This window comes from Mugil cephalus, chromosome 5 (assembly GCF_022458985.1).
Source record: "Mugil cephalus isolate CIBA_MC_2020 chromosome 5, CIBA_Mcephalus_1.1, whole genome shotgun sequence".
NCBI classification, from domain to species: domain Eukaryota; kingdom Metazoa; phylum Chordata; class Actinopteri; order Mugiliformes; family Mugilidae; genus Mugil; species Mugil cephalus.
In genome coordinates this window covers 27246439-27271497 of record NC_061774.1, presented here as the reverse complement: position 1 = coordinate 27271497, position 25059 = coordinate 27246439, and the positions used below count along the sequence as shown (strand labels likewise).

The 25059-nt window shown below is 42.3% G+C and overlaps 1 protein-coding gene across 4 annotated transcripts in view; it reads left to right on the top strand.

Annotated features, from left to right (window-relative positions):
- Window positions 1–25059, top strand: part of glra1 (glycine receptor, alpha 1) — a 129230-nt gene that overhangs the window by 47902 nt on the left and 56269 nt on the right. For 3 of the 4 annotated variants that reach the window (XM_047584658.1, XM_047584657.1, XM_047584656.1), the window contains one exon: window positions 6793–6831. The exons of the other annotated variant lie outside the window; for it this stretch is intronic. In XM_047584658.1, the coding sequence (XP_047440614.1) occupies window positions 6793–6831 (39 nt within the window). The remainder of the gene's footprint in view (window positions 1–6792; window positions 6832–25059) is intronic. 4 annotated transcript variants of the gene reach the window in all.

The window sequence follows — 25059 nt, the reverse complement described above, 5'->3', positions numbered from 1 at the left end:
TATTTGATCTGCATTTTTAATCTTTTTAGTAGGAACTAAAACTAAGCGTCATGTTTGAACAGGAAGTAGGAGCTTTTGAAAAAATTATGTGCTCATATGTGGACACTGGGATTATTTCATTATTGATATTATAAAGAAGTCACCAATGTGTGACCAAATATGAAACTATTCATTTTAATACCTGACCATCGCTGAGCAAAGGCAGAACGATGAAGTCCCAACGTCCTCAAATGGGTACTCGCTAATTAGCGACGTTGTAGCTCGTTGCTATTGATAAAATTTGTTAAATTTGTATCATATCAAACTAGAAACGTTAATAAGTTTAAATAAATAATTTTCAAGCTTTGCTACCACTAGATGACAGACTAAGGCGTCCACTAATGAGGACAACGGGTTTAAATGAAGCAGAATAAGCTGCAATAAAACCTAAAACTTTATGTCCCCATATGAGGATGCAGGGTCTCAGGAGCTTAAACCACAAATGTCCTGAGAACAAATATGCTAGAGCTAAATGTTAACAGCGTAGTAGTTCAGAGAGTAGCTCAACATGATGCTAATTTTACCCTGCGGGGGCAGTAGAACGAGGGCAACCAGAGCTACAGATATGTTAATCACCCAGATCATGACCGGACGTCCACCAAAAAGCTTCCGATTGATTTCGCTGGTTCCTCTGCAGTCGGAGGGAGGAGAGCAAACACTCCTGACACATTCAGGACAAGCCATTTATAATCCATGAGTCCATTCTCTCTTTCCTGCTTCCCTCATTCTTGTAATGGTGTAAGTTCCGTCCTTCATTCACCAACGCATTCATGATTTGGACCCTGTACGTTATTCCTCTCTTAAGCTTTGCCATCCACCTTTTTTCTTTCATACCTCAAACCTCTCCTCTCTCCGTCTTACTCCCGTCCACTTTGGTTTTTAATCAATCTTTGCTTTCTTACTTTTCTTTTTCTTTGCCCACAAATCGATTGTTTTATTGCATTCTCTTAAAATGAATCCAGGCTCGGTCCGTCTTCACGCGCTCCCGCCCTCTGCCTTTTTTTTTTCTTTTGAGTTTCGTCATCTCTCGTCCTACATGCCTGGACCTTTTCCTCTAGCACTGGATGAAAAACAAGGTCATTTCCTCCCCCTTTTTCCTCTCCTTTAACTCCCCCCACTTTTTGCCGTATTCAAGCCTTGTTTACCGATTCTCGCTGATCCGCGAAACAAACTGCACCTCTTTGACCCGGCCGACCAGGTGGGAAGGCAGCGCTGGTGTTCACAGAGCAGGAAGGAGGCTGTTCAGTTCCTCAAACCCCCCTTTTTTTTTCTGATCTGCTCCCCCCTGGTAGATGAACGGCCACATGGCGCCGGGCAGATAAATGAGCCTGTATGAGGGGTAAGGTGTGTTTGTGATGGTGCGATTCCTCTTTCCATGTGTGCAGACACTTGATGAATGGCACAGACTACAGCTGCGACTCCCCTCCACTTCTCTGCCATAACCTTGTCCTTCCTCATCACTCAAGCTGAGCGGCAGCGAGGACGATGGCCGCCAGCGAGCTTCTGATTTTAAGCTCAACCAGAGCATGCTGCTGGCGAGCCATGAATATCCGTGACGACTTAACTCCCCTCTCCCCCCGCTTCCCCCTCCGCGGGGCAGGAATCAGAACCGGAAAAGACCCTGAATTGTGTCGCCGGCCTTAAACTCAGTGTGCAGTCAGGGGTGTGGGTTGGTTGGTTGGTTGGTTTGTTGGTTGGGTGGGTGGTGTGGGTGGTGTGGGTGGTGTGGGGGTCTATCTACATCAGCAGGATTTTTCCAGCACCCTTGAACAGCCACAGCAGTTGCCTTAGCTCAGACTTCTTCTTCTTCGGTTGCAATCCTTTTATTTCACGCTGCTCCCACGGCTGGTTTGGCAAATCTCCCTCCTTCCCTCTGCTCTTAAATCCCTGTTATGATCAATTTCTCTTCCAAAACCCAATTCTGAACATGTGGACTCGGGTAAATATACAAAGTACAGCGGTATATTTACAAGTTTGGCTTCCTCCTTTCACCTCCTCCTCCTCCTCCTCCTCCTCCTCCTCCTCATCCTGACTTCCCTCTGTCTCCTTTCACAGTTGCAGCACTCGTTTTTTGCACAAAGCTACACTCCTTTTACTCTATGGCACACTTGTGTCGTGCAGCTCCCTCCTCCCCCCTCGTCCTCCTCCTCCTCCTCCTTCTCTTCTTCTTCTTCCTCCTCCTCCTCTCCTTGCCAGGCTTGAACGTGTCGAGGTGGGACTGTGGTTATTAGCCGCCGGAGCTTGACGTTCATTCGGCGTTATCAGCACTTGTTTAATGGCTACTTAATGGGATTAATGGGCATAAGGTAATGAGCGTGGGATGGAGGGAATGGCTGCAGGGTGGGTAAAACTGAAAGAGAGGTGATGGAATGGAAGGGGTGAGGCAGCGTTGAAAATGGCGATTTGCTTACGACAGGACATTGGAAAGAAGTGCAGATGGCACAATCCACTAGTTTCCACTAGCTTAGCGGCAGAATTGCGATGCTAACGCAGTTCCCAGTGGGCTACAGTATTGCTCAGTTATGTATAACACTTGCAGCAGACTTGAATAAGCAGCACTGAAACTGTAATATCTACTCCTGCTATTTATTTTATTTATTTTTTTTTTGCGACCGTCTACTACAAGGATGCAAAGGCAGGAATCTGCCGGTGTGTGCGCGTGGGCATTCTAGCCCAGAGGAAGGTCTCCAGGCTCTTTTAGTATTCTGGGTAATGGCCCTATCCTTTCTGAGCCAGGAAATTTGGATGGGGACTATATTGCACGGAGCGAGGAATTTTTAATGTCGCCGCAGAAGGTGACCCCCACCAACCCCCCCCGTCCCCCCGTCCCCCCTCCCTCCCTCCCCTCTCACCCCACCACCAGAGTTATGACAAAAAATATTGATCTCGCTTCTGCGTCTATGAGAAGGAGGAGGAGGAGGCGGAAAGGCAAGGGCAACGAGGAGAGGAATATAGAGCAGGGCAATGGTAACAGGCAGCCGGATGTACGAGGGCGCTCAAAGTGAGAGGACGGAGGAGAGGAGCAGAGAAATGAAAAAGATTTGTTGTTTTTTTTTTTAAAAAAAATAAAGGGCTGTTTGACCAGATCTCACAGCCAAAAAGTTGCCGGTCTGGTCGTGACGAAGACACAAAATAACTAGAGTGTCGTCAGAGTGAATGAGTCCCGTTTCTATAAATACCTCACACCAGATAGTTGTAACGTCTCGATGTAAAGACAGCGGGGAAACGGACGTGGAATCTCTTTAGCTCCGGGCGGCGGAAGCCCAGCTAATCTGGGACGTGTAAGAAGAGTTGATGGCTGCATTACTCTGTCTTCCTCGCTCTGCAGCCCACTGGTCCGTGGCTAACAAGTTTATAAGGAGAGGAATCCTGCCTTATAAAAGGCCATTGAGTCCTCCTGTGGAATCCCATCACACCTCTAATTACCAAAAAAAAAAACTGTTTAAACCCCTAAAAGGTCTGATGGAGAAGCCGACATGTAATTGTTTACTGCTGCTGCTGTTTTCGGGGGTTTACATGGCAGACGTGTCTAATCGCTGGCTGATGGAGGGAGACAGCCACCGAGAACAAAAGAGGACAGAAAAACCATTTAGGAAAGATCCCTGTGCTCATTTAACAACAAAAAAATACCCTTTTGTCTTGTAACACAAAGACATTTTCTTAGTTTGTTTTTTTTTGTTACACGTCTCCCTGCAAAAGCCAGGAGAATTGATTGTGCACAGTGCGAGTAATTAGCCAGCGTTATGAGATCCCTAACCCGCCGCCAGCAGCCGAGGCGAAGAATGGAAATAAAATAAAAAAACAAAGCTGCTGTGGGTTTTAATGCCAGGAATCAGGTGCTGGGATGTTGGACAGGCAGCGCGGCCGCGGGGCTAAGCCCGAGCTTAGCTCTGACACACACAGATCGTCGTACGCACAGGAAGAGTGAGGAAAAATTGCCTTTCATGGATTCAGGCAGATTATAGAGTTTAAGTCACCTGTCTACAACAGTTCATGGTCACGACGAATACTTTCCATCTATCTTAGACGCCATTTCCCCTTTTTTTGCTTTTTTTTGCTTTTTGCTTTTTCTTTTTTTTTTTTTTTTTCCTCCTCTCCTGCCTGACAATGACAGATTACAACATCGTGCCCAGACTTCTTACTCGGAGAGGTTACCATCTCTCACCATGGCAGTTGTCAAGTACAGCAAAGAGGCAGGTTGGGCCCAGTTTACTCAGGTCAGAGCAAAATAGGACATCAATCAACAAACGTGGACTATGGAAGAGACGGAAAAAACTCCTGCATGTACTAAGAGGAAACCTTCAGCCTCTGATCGTGAGGATGAAGGAGTTATTTTGATTAAAATTCAGCATCTAATAATGTCTGTTAAGAGCAGGGATCAGCGATAACCGCTTCTTTAAGACCTGAACATTTGTTTGCAGTATTTAAATTACCGTAACTCACAGATGGACAAAATTCAAAGTGTTGCTGAACACTGTCAAAAAAAAGCTGCCATTACAGTGATGATGACACAAGACCAGGAAGAGAAAGTTGTTTGGAGGAATTTGTTGGTAAAAACAAAGTTAGTTACACCCTTGAGATGTCATGAAGTTCTTCCAGACAAAAGCACGACTTCCCAGTGTTCAGCCACACAAACATTAGCTTCATGCTTATCGATTCCCCTGAACGATACTTTCCGTGCTGAATCTTTACATCCCAGATGGAGGCAGTAATGCAAAAATTAAGATGAAAGAGGAAGAATCTTTACGTCAACTCACATCATTCACATTTTCTAGACGACAAGAAGAACACGAGGGCAGAGAGACTGAAATGGTTTAAAGTGGCTTCACGTCACTAGAAGAGACTGTAACAGGGAAATGTGCAGTTTATGGAGCAACGTAATTTCAAGCAAAGGCGCCAACGCCAACATGATGAGCATTTATCGACGATGCACGTATTTAATGCAGAGACTGAGATGATCAATGAGTGCAGCTAACGCTAAGTCTCAGCAGAGCTAATGAAGATCCAGAGACCAGTTTCCTATTTATTTTCTCATGCAAGCTCTTATCTCTTGTTTGAAAACTCAGTAAAATTTACATGAAACCATGAACGCCTACTTTTACTAGACCAAAAACTCACAGGAGGAACTGATAAAGAATGGGATCGATGTTCGTCCCTAGTTAAGAATGAGTTGAAGTTAAATATATCTGGGATCATTATGTGTTTGTTTGCTGTTTGCTGGTCAGAATGAGATGTTTGATATTTCTGGTTCTGGTGCGGATCAGTATCAGGTTGATTCAGGTATTTTTGAAATGATCGGATCAGTTTCAGGCTTCGGTCGAGTCTAATCTTTTGTAGTTAATTGTTTCGGGTCTGCAACAAACTAAAACACGTCCCTGCAGCATCTTTGTCTCCATTGGTGTTAAAGATGCCACAACGTCTTCAGCAGCTCCAATAAAATGACTAAACAGAATCTATGGAAGACAAGAAAAGACTTTAGGAAACTACCGGGGACCAGCGTTAGGACATAAGTCCAGTATCAGATCTGGACATGTGTAGATTGTGGTAGTTTAAGTGCATGAAACATTAGAGAATTAAGTCGTTTGGCGCCTTGTGTTGTGTGTCTGCTCTCTGCTACTCAGCAACAGTAAAAGTTTCGTCTCCTTGTACTTGCTTGAACTCTCCAGATAAATCCAATAAACCACTGATCTTCAGTGACACTTCAGTCCGAGTCTTTTGTCGGAGCTGTAACTTTCCTGGAGTGAACAGGAGCCTTGTCACTGAGGAACAATGAATCGTTCGGCCTTAACTTCCAATTCCTTGACATTAGCGCGTTGGCATTTCTCCATTATAAATCAGCGTCTCTGCAGGACAGGAAAGTTCTCTGTCCCGGAGTTTGTCTGAAATGATGCGTCCCGTTCGTATGAGGTCGAACATTTGCATTTTTTTTTTTTGTACGGAAGCGGGAGGGGAGGCGGACGTGCCGTAGGACCTTTTGTCATCCCGATGGGCTCCATTTCAGCCAAACGACCTCAAATTAATAGCGGCCATTTAAAGGAAGGAGCGTGATTTCATTTCAGAGCCGGAGATCATTCATCCGTTTCTGTAGCCGGAGGCAAATTATCCAGAGGGACAAAGGAATCACTTTTGAGAACTTTGTTAATAGACTCGTTTCTTATGGGTCGACCTGTTGCACAAAAAGAAATTAAAAAAAAAAAAGAGGTGGGGAAAAAATAAATAAGGCTTTATGAGCAAAAAATCTAAATGAAGCCAGTTTGACATGTAGTCTTTGCACTTTCCCTGCCCTCCTCCTCTTCCTCCTCTTTCTCTCTGGCCTCTTGCATCTCCTGTAGTGCATTGTGCTAGTCTTACTTCAGCTCCTCTTGACAGATCTGCATTGCAACCCTCCTCCTCTTCATCTCAGTGCATCGCCTCTCCTCTCCTGCCCGCTGCAGTATGGCAGTAGACTGTTACTCTACAGACTCGTGCATCCCTCCTTCCTGCTATTGCCTTCACAGTATGTTGCCCCCCTTCCTCCTCCTCCTCCTCCTCCTAAGCCCCCCTCCCGCTCCCACCTCCTCCCCTCCCACTGCCACACACTCACCCTCGCTGAGTGTTGGCAGCAGTGCGACACCTTTAGATAATCAAGCCTTGCTGTCTTGTTCGCTCCTTGATAGACAAAGCGGTTGTTTTCCTGAACGAGGACAAACAACGTAGAGTTGGTAACATGTTGTTAGTATCTGCTGTGTTTAATTCTGATCTTTTTTTTATTAGACCCCAAAGGCTCCAAAAATGAAGCTACTCACAAGAAAGGTACTTTCCTTTTACTTTTTTTTTTACTCCCCTTTTTTGTTTTTTCTTTCTTTTCTTCCCCCGACCATCTTTCTCTTTCTTTTTGACTCTCTTTCTCATGCACCGATGAGGCATTTTCCGAATGTTGACGACAATAACATGAGGAACATTGGGGAAATGCCTTTTTTTCTGGTTTAAAATATCAGAACAGAGATATTTTCTTGTGTTGCTGCAGGTTGTTATCGATTCAAATGTCTAGAAATCACTGCAATTAAGTGAAAAGTATTTGTCAGCACACCTCTCACGCTGTACTTAATTGTGCTGACTAAGATGTTTTTTGTTTTTTTTGATTTTTCTCCCTTAATGCTACACGTAATTGTGTCATTATTGGCGAAACCCGTTGGAGCCGCCTGTGTCTGAGAAACTAACGCTTGTTTTCTCCTCCTCGAATGCCAACGCAGACACAGCTCCTTTTAAAACTTCCTCCAAAATCGACTGCTTTAATTAATCTTTTTGCAGTGGTTGTCAAGTTGCACAAAGCTTTTACTGGACGCCTAATGATTGCACATTGACAGTCGCGGATGCTGATGAGAAGAAGTGATGTATAGAACCCAGAATGAGTCAGTCTGATCCTGTCGGAGCTGTTTCATGGGATCTGAATCATCTCGTTTTATTTCTTTATAAAAGGAGTAAATAATGCGCTCGGATTGAGTGAGTTCATATCATGTCTGGAAGCTGGAGCGCTGCAGGACCGTGTTGTTCCTCCTGCATCCTGCTGCGTCACCTATCAGGCCGTCGCACCACAGTTCCACACTCAGCGCGACCTTTTTTCCGAGTTGAAATGCTTTTATCCGAAATTGCATTTGGGTCCTCGGTGGTGTTCTGCAGAGAGAGAGACCAAAGGAGCTGAAAGTTTGACTAAACTTGCAAACATGCAGCGCGGTGTAATGTCACAGAGGTTATGTAATACACCACAGCGCAGGGGAAAAAAAAAAAAACCACATGCGCCGGAGATCGTGCGGGATGTCGCACACATAGAGAATGTGCACTGCAAATAAACTGCAACCCAGTTTGTGCAGAGACACCACAGTACAGTAGAGCGCTGCGGAGTACAGTGCAGTCCACTCCCCATTTGTTCTGTGCTGACCCATGTTTGAGAAATCCCTCTCGGCCCATTTGTCTCGTTAGCTTAACATGCTAACGCTCGTAGCGCAGCAGGCCCCTCTTGCACAGTGGCTCCCGTCAGTCGTGACTAATGCGTATGTGGCCCTAATTTGCATGCACAGAGAGGACGTCATGTTAACCCCCCCCCCACACACACACACACACACACACACACACACACTCACACACACACACTCCGCTCACATGGTCCATCCTGCAATTACTGCTGCAGGACGTTCCAGACAATTACAGTTGGTGATGGAGCAAACAGCAGAGGTGATGCACTGGGTCATCTTCTTGGGCAAAGCTGCCACAGACACTAGAAAGAGTATTTTTTAGATATATACCTGTGTAATGATGAAGACACATCGGAGGGTGAATTTCCCCCAAAAAAATTCAAATTTAAAGCGTGCCATTTCAGTACAACTTGAGCCTCGTCTTAATCCCCCGTGTTGCAGATATCCTTTTGTGTCCGATTAGTCTGGATGAATAACACTATTGGGAACGGCAGCGTTGCTTTGCCGGCTAAAGACCCCAATTACCTCCTGAGCTTATTCTGCCGGCCAACACTGTCGGCTTCACAAGAGACGACGTTTTATATTAGCACGCAGCAGCCTGTCTGCCTCCGGGCTGCTGCCATGCATAGCTTACCCACTGGCTCGGCAGAAGGGGGGGAATAAAAAAAAATAAAAAATCTGCAGAGCTAATAAGAAATAATTTCTCATTTTTGTGTTCAAATAGCAGGAGTAGAATAATAGCTTTGAGAGGAACGTCAATCAGTCTAAGAGCCGAGGACGACAGAGTAAATGTTAACACTGCGTTCGACAGAGCGCCCTGTAATATACTGTTTTAGATATTTTCATATTTGATTAGCTTTAAAATGAAACTGCAGTATCCATACTTTATCCATTTCACTCTCTGGAGAATATATAATATAATAATAAACCGTCTTATGTTCTAAACTGACTCAAATATGTATAAATAATGAGTATTAAAGTTGAAAATGAGGATATTTTATACGTAGCTTAGATGTTTTGTTATCCATTATTTCCAACATCATCAAGGAACCTTTCAACTTTTAACGCTCTTCCAGTCAAAAGGTCTGAAACATGTTGATGTGAGGATTTGTGTAATAATTGGGCCAGAAACAGTTAATTGACTGTTTGCTGAAAAGCCTTGACACTGCATCCATGGGCTGCGTAAAGACGTGATGAAGAGCTAAAGACAAAAAGTCCTGAGTCGTGTTTGGTAACAATTAAAATTTTATTAAAGTAAGAATCAGGAATCGGATAGTTTGTCCACCCATCCATCCGCCCCAATCTCCTCTGTATATGAATAACAATGCAGAAGCATCACCTGACTTCCTCTTTACCTTCCTCTCATGACTCTATATGAAGGCCGCTGCCTATAGATTTCCTGGAGAGATTGTGTTTTGGGAAACTGCAAGAATTTGTGAATATGCTCAATCTTAAATGCATATTTATTTTCAAATAGGAAAAGATATGAGACTGACTTTAAATGTGAAACTGCCAGTTTGTCTGCCCGTTCATCTACCCTGGCCTCCTCTTTATAGCGATAGCAAAACAGCAACGTCACCTGATTTCCTCCTTTGCGACTGGTGTGAATATTTATTATATTATATTATATTATATTATATTATATTATATTATATTATATTTATTATCAAAATTGTGGTTTAAAGAAGTGGCTTTAGTCGTCCACCCGTCCATCCGCCCCAATCTCCTCTGTGAATAACAATGCAGAAGCATCATCTGACTTCCTCTGTAGCTTCTACTTAAGCTCCTTTTCATAATTACTGCAGCCAAATGAACATAAACCATTGATTTTTTTAATGTTTCAGTTTTGAAACCATCTTGATAATGTCTGACTCCAACCATCTCCCGACTAATTCAGTAATAGACAAAGATTCGCCCTTAATTCTGCATAAACCGTGAGATAATTTATGGAGAAATTAGCTGCAGAGACCAAAGCAGTTTTTCTTCATTTTTTTTATTTCTGCTGTAAATTTGGATGTAACATGGACGTCTATGGGGATTGTCTCACTGTTAGATCGATTCTTCTAATTATGTTGCATCGAGCAATGAGAGAGTGTTTTATTTCCTTTAACTCCAATGTTCCCTCAGTATTCTCACAGGGACCCTCAAACCTTTTACTAGTAATGATGTTTATTGATGTGCTCTCCTCGTTGGTATCATCTCAAATGCTAATCCCAATTTTTTTTTATTTTTGCTCCAGAGTAGCTCGTCTTTAATCTCCGCCGCCTGTTGGCTTTAGACGGTTTCTGGTGGAAATGTCGGGTTTAGAAGGAGAAGACGAGGACGGCGCAGGAGACGAGGAGGGAAGGGGAGATTAGGTTAACGTCAAAGCAGGAGAGGATGTAAGGATGTAATATGCAAGAGGAGAAATGAGGGGGGATGATACCGAAATAAAAAAAAAAAAAACAGAAAATAAATGGAATTATGTAGGAAGAAAAAAAAGGACTAAATATGAAATGTAGTAATGAAATAATATGAGGAGGAAAACTAAATTAAAGGGCAGAGGAGGACGTAATATGGACGCAGAGGGACGGGGAAGGACGAAACGAGGACGCAGAAAGAGGAAAGAATGAGCTACATGCTCAACCCGGACTGAGAAAGAAGCCATCATGGGGAAGGAGACGTAGGCAGGAGGCGGACAAGAGAAGAGATAGGAAGGGAGGAAATGACGGTGGAGGGGGGAGGAAAGGAGGGGAGGGGAGGAGATTTCTGTTCCAGCGAGCTCAGCAGAATCCAGTCAGCAGGTCAGGGCCTCGAGCCGCCATCGTTCCTCCCGATTAGAGGCTCCGCTCTGCTCCTTCTGTTGTGGGATGTTCGGCACAAATTACACACAACTCACCTCCTCGCGCCGGCGCTTTATGCAGATTAATGTCGGGGCCGAGGGATATTTGTCTGCTAACTGATTCCGGGGCTCCACTTCCTCGACTTTTCGGTGCCCAAATAAAAGCCCCGAGGATTCAGCTCTGTCTCTGCAGATTTACGCGCTGTAATATGATGATTGCGTAGTGCGTTTAGAGGGAGGTGACACTTTAATGTGACGGCGGCGGCGGGGTTGCAGCATATTGCTGTTATTCTACTTATTTTATTGAGAGCAAAATAAAATTAAGAAAAAACTGCAGCTATGTAGATTTACGCTTATCCGAGTGGATTGTTTCACGGAGAACACCTTTATAATGTGATTGCACAGTGCTGCAGAAAGCGAACGCTGCAGAATGATCACTGCAGGCTGGAGCACAGAGTGGTGTTAGTGGATGTAAAGCCGAATATCCCGGTTACATAGACTAATGCGTGCTCAAGTGGCCTATTTTAAAGGACGTAATATTGCCACACGGTGATTTGGAGAGGAAACACTTGAGTGTGGCTGCAGGGTTCTCCTCCTCCTCCTCCTCCTCCTCCTCCTCCTCCTCTTCATACCCAAACCACAATATTTTCACAGATTTAAACCTGAGATGCAAATCTTTGTCTGACTTCCACATCAAACATGCAAGAAGTAGACAATCAAAGCTTTAATAAGGCAAATAAAACACAATAAGATTGATTTTCTTACAGTATTATGCTCATCATTTCGGTTTCTGGGTCGAGGTGCTGGTATAAAATATATATATATCTCTACTCAAAGGTTTTAGGGAACAGGACGAACAGTTCTCGTGTTAACGTCAAACGTCTGAAACACTAGATCTGTGAGGATCCACATTAATGGTGCGTTTCATTTACCTGAGGGTGAGAAGTCGGCTCTGGGAATGATACGGTTACAGAAGTCTTAAAACTATGTGGCTGCCTCCGTGAATATAACTTCAATAATATAAACTGTTCAATATTTACATTTTGTGAGTGCAAAAAATTCCTATTCCTATATTAACTAGTGTTAATGCTGTAATGTTAAACTAAATTTAGGCTATTTAAGATACACAAATTGTAAATGGAACCGATAACTTGAACCAACTCGTGAGTTTTTTACTAGAATTATTTATAGTGATGAAATTTACAAGACCAACAAGGCAGAAATTTATAAAAATATAAAAACCAAAATCCACTTAATCCACTTGTCTTGCAATGTCCCATAGTTTTATTAATTCGCGAGACTTCACTTTGAGGAAGATGGACTTAAAATGAACTGGTCACGTGATCCCCTTCACCTCCAGAAAAGTGCACTTTTTGCGATATACTTTTATATCGATACGCCTGAAAAACCACCTCATGACAGTGTAGAAACGTTTTAGCTTTACGTATTTGAGAGGTTTTTTAGAAATGTAATCGTTTCCATTACCAGTTTTTCATTGGAGTATTTAGGTTTTCTAGGGGTAACGGAAACTCAACAAGTGATAAAACACCTCCAGTGAGTTGACGTGGAGGTGAAACGCTGCGGGATAAAAGCTCAGAATAGTTCTGTGTTTTCTGTAAAAGTCAGCTCAGCTGTATGTGGGCAGTGTTGCAAGATTCAGTCAAAGGTTTCCAGACCAAAAGATGCAGGAAAGTGAAGTCTATCAAAAAAAAACAACAAAAAAAACAATACAGTTAAAGCACAGAAATCCTCCAGCAACAAACGCTGGAAACCAACCACCACAACAACTTTAGAAGCAAGCAGAGCACGTTCAGTGCACGAGTGAATGAACACGACCTGTTCTGGGAAGAGTAAATGCACTTTGGTTTAGTTTCAAATCAATTAGCATAAAAAAAAAAAAAAAGATCCCAAACCAGCCTAAATGTTGTTCACCTGCTCAAATCTACTTTTAAAAAAGTCGGTTGGCATGGCAACTAGTGGTCGACATCATGTCACATCCTATTCTATAGCTATAACTATAACTAACTAAAACAAAACATCATGTAAAAGATTTAAAATGACAGAAACCATCCCCACTAACACGGAGGAGGTGGAGCTTATGACATATACTGCAGCCTCCAGTCACCAGGGGGCGCTCTACTAGCTTTGGCTCCACTTTAGACGAGCTGTTCCACCGTCCATCTTTATACTGTCTATGCTTGATAACATGGAGAAACTGCACAAGAATATACACAAAAATATACAATGACATTCCTGAATAGAGCTTTTAAACAGTTTCAGATTAATTTTCCTGCTGAAACCTGGAACGTGGGCGTGATAGTAAACGTTAGAGCAGCTTTATCAGTGAAGACGAGGAAAGGAGTGTATGGGAGTTCTGTGGGAGGGATACGGTTGGAGGAGTTGTGTGTGTGGTTGCGTGGTTGTGTGGTTGTGTGTTTGTTCCTCTTCTCTAATCTCAAACTAGTATCTACCTTCCTCTCAAGATGATTAAAAGCTTCGAGCTAACGGCAGCAACATCACGACACACCGTTAAATCACACACTGATTTATTGAGCAGATGACCATCACACACACACACACACACACACACAAACTGTACATTTGCACAGTCAGGAGTACAAACATGCAAACAAGAAGCATGCACATAAAAACCATATCCGCACACATTTTTCTCCTCTTCTGCGTCGCTGCCTCTCAGTAATCCAGTGATATAAAGCCGGAGTCGCCTCGTCTCCGTGTCTCCACCGTCGACCTGCTATTGATTTGTGTCTGTCTGCAGTCAGGCAGCTGCCAGCCTGTCATGTCCACCCGTCACTCAGGACGTGGCCTGGAAGCTTCCAGGAGCGCCGCTCACTAATTTGCTGCTGTTGACGTCGTTCTGTATCTGCTTAGCGTCAGAGAAATGCTTTCAATTTTTAAAAGGGAGAAGAATATGCGTCTTTATTTCCGCGAGTTGAAACGTAAACAGAAGTCTTGCATGAAAATAAATCCACTCATATTTTACAATTTATAATCTTATAATTTTCCTTACATTGAAATCATGATAATTATCAGGATTCATCGGTTGTGTCTGAGCTTGCAGTTCCTCTAATATCCACTAGTGGCCGGCATGTTAAAAGCGTTACAGCCAGAATAAACATGTTTACAGTCTGGTACAAAAACATTTTAGTCTTTATAGCTAATTTATCCATTAATCCGTTGAAATGACATTGAGATTATGCAGTATTAAGGAGCATATGTGGACGTTTGACTCTTTATGAATTAGTCTGGAGTTAGGTTGTCGGCTTCAAAACCGCTCTTCAGAAGATATATGGGTGACATCTTTATATAAACTAAAATGGTTTATGTTCATGAGAGGATGTTGGGGCTGGTGCACACACTACAATGCTAGTTATAGCTATAGTTAGATAAAGATTATATCAAGGTTTAAAATCCTTCAGATTTAAGGGTTTGGCTGCTTTGAGTGACAGGTGGAGGTCCTCGCTGGCTGCTAGCTGTTTGCCTCGACGCCACCCGCCACCACCTGTTTGACTATTTATGAATTAGCCTGGAGTTAGGTGGAGTCAGGTGCTGCTTTATTGAGTAATTGCTCACTTTGGGATTTACATTCTCTGGCTTATGTGAAGCGTCTTGAGACGACTGGAATTGTTACTGACGTGATATGAAGAGACGCCGCACAGAGCTTCAAAAACTGTCCTCCAGGAAACATATGGTGGATTCCTGCACAGTTTGTAAACAACGTGATGTTTTTTGAGGGGCGGGGCTTAGCTGGAGGCAAAACATCTCTAACACTATAGCTTGTAAATGCGAGTTTGCATACTTCAATGAACTGTTTTGGCAAGAACGGACGAGGAAAACGTGTATTTAGAGAATATACTCCCTGAGACAGTGAGTGTTGACTCTGACTGATGGGACTATATTCACTGACCCCTAAACTCTCACTCACTTTGACCAAAGGACACAGAGGGGACGAAGTCTGGTCTGTCTTTATGAAGTGAAGCCTCTCCAACAAAGATATTACAAGAAGTAAGATGAGCCACGGTGGAGGGGAAAGTAGTAAATGCAGCTTCTGCTTGGACACACCTGAAACACACAACTAACGTTTCGTTAGCTAGTGGTTAGAAGTAGCATTAACATGTAACAGGAATCCCCCAAATAATGATTATTACATATTAATTTTAACTGATATGAAGTAAGTGCATTGCTGATTGTCTCACTTCAATAATTTCTTTTAATTACCAAAGCCAAATCAGAGTTGTCTACAAATGGCAGTGGCCATGACTTAGGTCATGAAGGCGCCTGTATCCAGTTATAGGCGCCATAATTATGTCAAGAGCAAAGGCGATGTTCCCTTTACGGAGGAGGTTGGGTGGATGGATGGGTCAACAAACCGTCTCTTTCCTACTTTAAACCAATAGTTGTAGTTATATGTTTATATTCAAGTATTTTTTAGCCAAAAAAGACCACAGCTTAGCATTTTAGCGTCAGTCCTTTAACACAGCACTGTCACATGACAGGTGTTTACCTCCAGACAGGTAAACAGATAAATGGGTTTGTGTCCAGGTCCTTCATGGAACTACATGATACATGAGTGTGTGCTATGATTATAAACTGAGGGAACGTGAGGATGCTCACATGCGACATGCACATGCAAATACTCTGAGAGCAAACAGGAAACAGAAACTGAAAACGCTCGCAGGCATGGATGCCAATTTTAAGTAAATATGCATAAACAAACACACACACACACATATCCGGAAAGCCTCAGGTATTTTCTGACCAGGCTGCCATGCATCCATCCACCCATCTCTCCATCCTCTCCTCCCTCTCCACTTTGAATACATTTCATCTCATAATGAAACCTGAACACCCTGTGGCTAGAACGGGAGAATACGAATGAGAGGAGGAGGAGGAGGAGGCAAGGTGACATGAGACAGGAAGATTATGAACAGGGAGAGAAAATGGAGGGGGAGGCGGAGTAAAACGCATCATAATGGCATTTGTCCTCCCTCGCCGTGGAGGAAAATGAAGTTCTTCCCTAAAGTTCGCTCGGTGAAAGCGGCAATGATGGATGGCTGAATATGACGAACCATTCGTCATCTCACCGCTCCAATTAAAACGTGACAGGAAGTGTTTTGGGTATTTTTTTTCCCCTCTGCTGCCGATCAACTGCACTGTTTCCTTCCTCGCTTAAAGGAAAAAAGGTGTTTACGGTTCTATAGGAGACTCCAGGTGTAGGCGGGTTAGAATAATGAGAGTCGACTGAGTAAATGAAAGAGGGAAGAATAAAGGCACAAATAAATAAGAGAGCGATGCGGACGCCTTCTTTTTTCATGTGTTGGGAATCGCTTTGGAGGAAATAGACGTGAGGAAGAAATTACTTGTTTCATTGTCGAGTCAGGAGACGGGCGGCGCTTTAATGTTCATCAGCCTTCGAGTGTTTTCATCCCTTTCCCGTCGGAGTTTCACGGCCTTGATGTTTATCTCCTCCTCCTCCTCCTCCCTACATCTGTCGCATCTGGAGGTAACAGAGGAAATAATGTATAAAACAGCGATGGGAGTAGAGACAGTGAGAGCTAATTCTAGGCAGAAAGTCCTAAAAAGTCAGTTATTAAAGCTTGTGTCGGCACGTAGAGGCCAAATTGATCAGCGCGCTGTTTGGTAATGCCTTCATCTAGATTTAATCTGGACCTATTGGCTTTAAAAGGCGTCTTAACAGAACGGAGATCAGTTCTGGACCTCACTAACGCTCCTGTGGCTGAACGGGAACAAACCTCTGCAGCCAAAACCTGGTGGAAAAGCAAAACAATGTTATAGCACATGTTCACGCCTCGCATTAACATCTGTCCCATGAAAATCTGATCACAAATGACCATCTTAAGACCACATGTGGAGGTAGTCTGAGAGGTATTTGACTTCATTCCCTTAGTTGTGTGAACCATATGAAAAATATAAACACTGTGTCTCCACGTCCTTGCATTGACCAAACTGACTCTGTTCTCCTGGAGATGCCATCTTCCAAGTCACAATATCGATGCCCTGCCAAAACTTGTATACCAGATTCACTCACATTTAAAATATAAAGGACTTAAATTCAGATTTAGAAAACTAGATTTGTTCCCGGGGCCCAAGTGAGCAGCATGACCTGCAAGTATAAGACATTTTCAAAGAACAAATGATTAAAAAAGTATAAAATATATACAAATAACAATTGTAATGTATTTTAGTCAGTGTGTTTACATGCACGTGAAAAATAATTATTGCCTTAATCCGACTTTAACTGGACACTTTAAATGCCTGTAAACATGTTTCTCCGACTAAAATCAATTCTCCTTTTCATATTAAGACACTGAGATTATGAGATTGGAAATCAGTTTTCTCCAGCATGTGTACAACTTAATCGGAGTTAAACTACACAACACATGTGTACATGCTCCCCAATTACTGCAGCGGTGTATGAACCCAGAACCACCTGAGGGATAGCGCCATCTATCTACACCTGGAGTAGTGCACACATTACGTACGAGATTAAAAATCTGAACTATTCTCCATCTGGTTGTTGTTTAAATGCCGGTCTGAGACATGAACCACTCGTTTATTATATGACGTAATAGATCAACAGGAAAGTATTAACCTGCTATAAAGACACATATCGCCACCTAGTGTGGAGGAGGAGGACATGTTCCTGTCAGTTATTGGATTTTCTCTGCTGCTTGTTAACTGAACATTCAGAAACTCTAATTTTGAGTATAGGTTGATTAGTGTTTCAGTTACCACCGCGACCCCACGTCGGATAAGTTGGTAGAAATGAATGGGTGAATGAATGAATGAATGAATGAATGAATGAATGAACCAATGAACCCCTAAATAAAACTTGGATCAGATCTCAAGTGGTGGCTTGGGACAAATGTGGAGACTAATAAAAAATTAGCTTTACTGTTTAACCTAAAGCTAAATAATAACAATAATAATAAACAGAAAGGTTTAGGTTATGTATTTGACAGCAAACTGCCTTTAACAACCTCTTTCTTTAAAAAGCAGAATCAGTTTTATGACTTTTCGCGAACTTTTTTAAGAGCCGAGCTGAGTAACTTCCAGGAACATAAAGCTCTCGATAAAATGTTCATCATATCGCTGTTTCACGGGGGATTTACGATCCCAGGGAGGCTCCTTTTTATTTATTTTTTCCCGTCTTCCAGCTTATGTAAGATGGATAAGAATAAAATGATCACCTCCTCAATTGTCGTGTCCGGACATAAACAGGAAAAAAAAAACAAGCGTCTCTACTTCCCTCTGTCTCCCGTGGTCTTAAACCTCCACGAGCATGTGTGGGGAATATATATTACATCAATAAAAAGTAAAAACCTCCTCCCGCGGACCGTATAGCCTTCAGACGACACCTTATAAATATTTAACATCTCGCAGCCATTGTAGTATTTTTTGCTGAAGGCGGCTCAATTGCAAAGGAGGCGATCCTACGTAATTCAGAGCATTATTCATATCATTTGTGGCTTTTCTCCTCCGCCTTTGCTTTGTTTAGCTCCGTGCCATTTAGTCGCAGGAAATAAATTCATTGTGGCCGCTGCGGTGCAGAGGTGTCACTTAGAGGAGAGGAAATTGGGCACCGGGAGAGGAGAGAGTTAAATAAAGCACCGGAGAGCGGGAGCCAAGGCGGTCCTCCAGGTACCCGTGTTTTACAACCCTTCTGAAGGCCCGATAATGGAGCGCACCCCACTGTACCACCTATACTCCTCCCTTCCTTGTAAAAGCGCGGGGTGTGCTTGATTTATGCAGCTTCATTAGTTCCACTTGGCGGTCCAGGTATGCCGCAGTGGGGGCGGTGCTCTGAAATGAAGATGTCAGCAAGGAGAGCTGATGGGACGACCAGTTAATTGGGCTCAGTAAACGGCGCCCTGATGATGAGGGGCCCGGAGGACGTGGGTCGAGGATGAGTCCCCGGATGTAGATCTGTCGGCAGGAGAAATATGTTTAGGATTGAACGAAGGATGCTGCAGTGGAGGGACGAGGGTGGATGCAAACATCGCGTTTGAGCAAAGAGCTCAGTGGCAGCGAGGGAACAAGAGGAAGTTTCCATTTGCATTAAAGCATAATATGTGTAATGTTTGTCTCACGCTGCTTCACTCTTATGAATGAATCCAGAATACACTGGAAACATCTCTGGATTTAGCTTCCCTCCCTTCCCCTCCCCTCCCCTCCGCCGACGCCATCTGGCCGTTTACTTCCTGAGCTCATCAAAACTTAAACCAGCTCAGCGTGAAGAGAACGGAGTCACGTGAGGAGGTCCGGCTCTCGTTGTCTATTGAGTCGTCGTTGTCGGCAGATGGGGGGTTGAGCCTCCGTGAGTTTGCTTGAGGAAGTCTGCGGCGAATAACGTATCGTTGCTGGTGAGAAGCAAGAAGAGGCAGTAGAGGTCTGACCTGCTAACCGGATAAATGTGTCGTGCATTCAAGCAAAGACGAAGTATTTTTGACAGAATGCTGCAAATCCAGTTCTTTAAATGACTGAAGACGTTGAACTGTTGCGTTGCAGTTGCAGATGCAAGAAGACAGATTTAAAATAATATATAAAACATGTAAAACTGGAGGACGTCAATGCAGAAAAATAAAATCTATGCCATGCAAACTGCATGCACCGATCAGGCATAACATTAGGACCACCTTCCTACTATTGTGTAGATCTGCCTTGTGGTGACTCATCAGAGAATGGACATGGGTCTTCTGAGGGTGTCCTGTGGTGTTAGTGGGGGGGTCTTTGAGGGGAGGGGCCTCTGTGGATCATCCCACAGATACTTGATCAGTTTGGGATCTAGTGAATTTGGAGGCCAGGTCAACACGTTGTGCTGTTCTTCATGTATTTTTGAGTTGTTCCTAAAGCGTTTTGTGTGACAAGGAGTGTCATTGCCATTGGGTTCATTGTGGTGGTGGGACCTGGTCTATAAGTAACTTCCACATGAATGAATCCCAGGTCCAGAAGTTTCCCATCATAACACTGAATTGTCTCAAGATGGTTTAAATGCTGGACTGGTGACATGTTCCCTGCAGACTTTATGCACCTGCTGTATCGTCCTAACATATGGCGTTCGGTGGACACGGCGTAACCTGCTGTGTAATAGACGCTTCGATCCAAAACGCCGTCCAGTGTCATGAATGCATGCATTTGTTTCAGCAGCGGTTCCTGTTTCTATATCTTGGTGCAGGGACGAGATACTGAACCAAAAAACACAAAAATATACAGTTTTTCTAAAAATTTAATTTGTGTTGATGCAGAGACGACACAAGACGTTCCCAAAGGCTTTTATCCTCAGTTGTCAACTCCATGTTTGTTCCTAGCACCAGTTTAAAAAATCCCAGTCGGGACAAAATATTAACTTGGCATTGGAGAAAAAAAAAAGAGCGTCTGCTGAGCTGGGAGCAGAAAACAGCAAAATAAATCACTGGCACTTCGCTGGCAAATGCATCAGGCTGTCGTCTTCATACCATCTCTAATTTGGAGCTGTCTACTTCCTGGATAACCACCAAAAAACTGTTCCCTGACTCTCAGTTCTGCTGAAAGGCCAAAAAACTAATGATGAGCTTTGAACACAACATCAACATAAATATCAACAAGTAAAGTGCACTCTCCAGAGAACCATCAGCTCAAAAACAAAGTTTTAGACTTTATATTCAGCCGTGTTGCTACAGAATCTACTGAACGCCCAAAACTGTGTTTTAATTCTTTAATATTTGGAAAAGAAGATGCTTTTTACTAACATAAAATAAGATGTAGGTCTCAAGTATTGTATTTATTATTAACTTTGGAAGAATTATTCCTGTTTTACTATAATTTAGAGATTAAATGCAAGGAATTGATCATTCTTAATTGTTGTTTAACTATTTTTCGAATACAGGAGGAACCTTTAGTAGAGAGGAGGAACTCCATGTTTCAACATTTCCAAATCTGCTTGAATTAAATCATTTTCAGCTTTTATTGTCGTCCTTTCAAGCTAAGAAAACGTCATTTGACAGAAGATCCAGTAGATATCCAGCAGATTCTGCAGCAGCATGTCTTAATCTAAAATAATCTCATGTCTGAACACGTGCATTCAATTTTGGTGAAAAATCAAACTGAGGATCAATGAAGAGCTGCTATTTTTGTTGGTTCATCATAGTTTTTCTAGTGGTGTGTAGTTGTAGTAGTAGTAGTAGTAAAACTGAAAGTCATTAAACTGTGTTTTGGTGGTTATCCAGGAAGTAGATAGAGACGCTATGAAGACGATTAAGCCAAACTGTTTGCATGTTTTGGTTGAAAAAAAGTGATTTAACCTCCTGAGACCCTGCGTCCTCATATGGGGACGTTGAGTCTTAGGTTTGTGGCAGCTTCTTATTCTGCTGTATTTAAACTTTTATCCTCTTAACTCGATACTAGTCGGTGTAAAAACATGACAGCATGTTTTCAGTGGATTCATTCTACACACAGTCACGTAACAAAAGTGGAAAAGGTTCAAAACCTCATCAGCTGAAACTTGTTTATTTATGATTATTAACTTTTCTAGTTTAATATGTCACGCACACGCAAGTACTCGATGGAGGAAGTTGTTCATTATTTGCAATTCTGCTCTTGAACAACAATATTCAGACATGAAAATGAACAGTTTTATGTTTTGTTACATATTTGCCACTTTAACCCTTTGACACTAAACACGATTAATCATTAATCATTTTTAATCTATATTAATAGCGTTCACCGCAAACCGACTATAACATATCATTATTAAAATGTTCACATGATTGTACAGACTCATACAACATAAATACTGAAGCTGGATGATGTATACTTTCGCGCTATGATCAGATATTTGTATGTATAAAGTGTTCACGCGGCAAATTTGTGTATCTTACAAAATGAATGACTAGCAATGGTTAGAAAATGGGTACAAAATGAGAAATTAAGCATTTTATTGTCTACTACTGCAAAAAAGATCAACCGTGTGGTTACGATGTCAGTTAAAGGGTTATTATAATATTGAGTGAAATAATCCCAATGTCCACACATGAGGACATAATTTTTTTCTAAAACCTACTTCCTGCTCAAAGACAATGCTTAGTTTTCTCCTACTAATCCCAAATAAAGATAAATGGAGAAATTAAAAATGCATAGGAAACTAAAGCTCAGGTCTCAGGAGGTGAAATGTTCTTTAAAAAATTAAAAACCCAAAACCAAAAGTGTGGGGAATAAAGGATTCAACTAGTTTTGGTGAAAGAACGAGAGGATTTGAATGGAGAGTTTTTGCAAGCACCACTTTCCTTCCGTCGGCTGATGAAAGCTTGAAACTTCCAGAAGGGAAAATCATATTTGTCCAGACAAACTACAGCCGCGGAGGAGCGTCTACGACGTATGAGCTCGTACATATTATTTCCAAAGCTTTTGCCTGAGAGACTGTTTAGAGCGTCTCTACAGTAAGTGGCTGCGGTGGCTGCAGAAGCAGAAGTGCTGAGAGGCCGAGCCGTTTGTTTCATCCTGCTTTATTGCTGTTGTCACTCGTTTTTAATGAAAGTGGAGTTCAGCCGGAGAAGAGGGGGATTTATTTGTGCCGCAGTAGGACTAGTGTAGTCGCTAGTCCTGATTGGCCTCCTCAGCCTGTGTATGTGTGTGTGTGTGTGTGTGTGTGTGTGTGTGTGTGTGTGTTCAGTGTTCAAAGTTAACTTTGTAATTTACACTTAGAGTGTGAGCGCACCAGAAAATTCATCTCCCAGGAACATTCGCCGAACAGACTAATTAGCACTTATAAATTTTTCAATATAAGAAAAAGCCCAGTTTTATTAAACACAATCAGTGCGACGTTAATAATTCAGAGAGTTTTAAAAGTAAAGTTACTGATTAAATGTTACATTATTCAGGGAAGGAACAGCTCAGTTAACTCTCACAAGGCGGCGGGTTTTCTGTTGATTTGACGTATGTTTGCAGAGACTTGGAAGGACGTGATTAAACGCTTTCTGCCGCAAAAGGTGAGAAGGCGATGAGGCGTGCAGACGCTGAGCACGCCTGCAAAATGCTATGCTAATGTGTGTTTGTGTTACATGCGCGCCTCTGCGCTCATACGTATGCGTCTGTGTGCACTTGGGCTTTCATTCAGCATATATTTGTGCGTGTGTGTGTCGCTGCACATATTGAACGTGTTTAATCATCTGCACATACATGTTTGCTCCTGGTGTGTTTGCTGTGTGTGAGCCGACTTAGTGAGTGCGGCGTTTATTTGTTTTCTCCGTCTGTGTGTGTGTGAGCGGCTGTTCTGCGTGTTCTCATGTGGATAAATCTGAGCTTCAGACTCTGTAGCAGGTTTAGGGGTAGAGCTAGCATTAGCATTAGCATTAGCTTCAGATCACGAAGCGAAGATGAGAGTCTCTAAAGTCTGTGATACATATGGACGTCAAAAAGATTCAGGGGTGTTTCCTATTTGTTGCTTAAACCTGAGCAGTGAGTGTCCAGTAGCTTAGCTTAGCTTAGCTTAGCCTATTTTAGCAGCAACAAATTAGCATGGCAGTCTGTATTGTCGCGTATTAGATTAGCCTGAATGTACACGTGGGATGCATTGAGCAAATTTAAAATACAGTAAATAAGTTTAACAGTGTCAGTGTGCGAATGGGAGTCAGACATGTTGCTAATTCTGTTCCCTGCTAAAGATGCGTCGTCTACTTTTATTTGATATTGAGGACACATTGCTCTGAAAGTTCCTCTGGACTTCAAGTGTTAATTCTTCCACAGTTAGAGGCCATGTAGATTTGCATGTACGTCACATCATTTGGAAATTTTAATCTTATCACTTCTTACGATACATTTAAAAATAATTTAGTCAAAACCATAAACTGTTTACAGGTGGTTAGATGCTGCAGATGCTCATTACACATTTTTAAAGAAAGCTCCTCTGAAAAAAATCTGAAAATGGTGGAAGAGATGAAGCGTGAGTGGAGCTGAGGCCACAATCATTTCTCATGAACAGAGACTTTTGTTTTTACCTTTTTATTTCATCTTGTTTGGTTTCATTCTATTCAGCTCAAGCTTATAACTTAGAATAAAGTGTAAATTTCAAACGCTTATGGACAAATTTAGCAAACAAAGCTATTTCCATTAAAATGCATCACACATTTTTGTACAACTATTTACGACCATTTACAAAACCATCAGGTGTAACAATCAGTAATAATAAGAAAAAATACCAAATATCTGGATTCTTTCTCACAGACTGAATATAGACTCACTCCCACAACTTTCCCCTCTTCACTGACGCATCGTTTCCTGATTGGTTGATGAGACGCACTTTTCCACTGTTAGGAAAGAGCCTGTCGTGTTTTTTATTTCTTTCAAGCATTTGAAACTGAGTAGCATTATCCACTTACTAGCTTTTTGCTTTTCACTGTTTCTCCCGTGTACCAGACGCACACCGACATGACGGCAATATTCAGGACAAACTGTGGCGTAAAGTATTTAGAACAAATCTAGTTTTGCTTGGCCTGTCAACACACTTTAAAAAATGGTGAATAGGATGAAGTTTGCACTTTCTACAAAAGTTGAAATGGAGACTCAGTGACGCTGCGTGTTGATGCCACGTCGTCTTAAATTGTGATTTGGCTGCATCAGCTCGACTCCAGATGGTTAATTATACATAACTTTAAGTTTTATAATATAATATAAAATAGCTAAACAAGTGAATTATATAAAAACTAACTGTAAAGTTTTAGCTGTAAAGGCCTAAAGTGTTTTTCATACCAGGCTGTAAACATGTTTGTTTCTGCTGTTGTTTAGCGTTGACGTCTTTACACGTTTTGAGGCGGCCTCTTGTGGAGATTGGAAGAACTGCAGTTGTTTGAGGTGATTTGTTGAGGTGGTTGATAAAACTAAATGATGTGCCGTGCTAACCCAAATATTTGTATTTGTATCAGGCTGTAAGCTGCATATTTATACTGTAATGCTGGACGTTTTAACATGGAGGTCATCACTCATTGTTGGATCCAACCTCTAGTGGACACTAGACGAACTGCAGGTGTTACTAGTCTGACGTTGGTTTCATGTAATGGTTGTGGACTTCCTACCCCGTCCTAAAACACCTCACATGTTATTTTGTGCATATTTATTCATATGCAGTTCAATTATATGACCAAGAACAAAGGGTTTAATTGAGAAATCGTCACTTTATTCAAAAGGCAGTGGAGTCTATTACGTAATCAAGTGTCCTTTCAAGTGTAGACATGT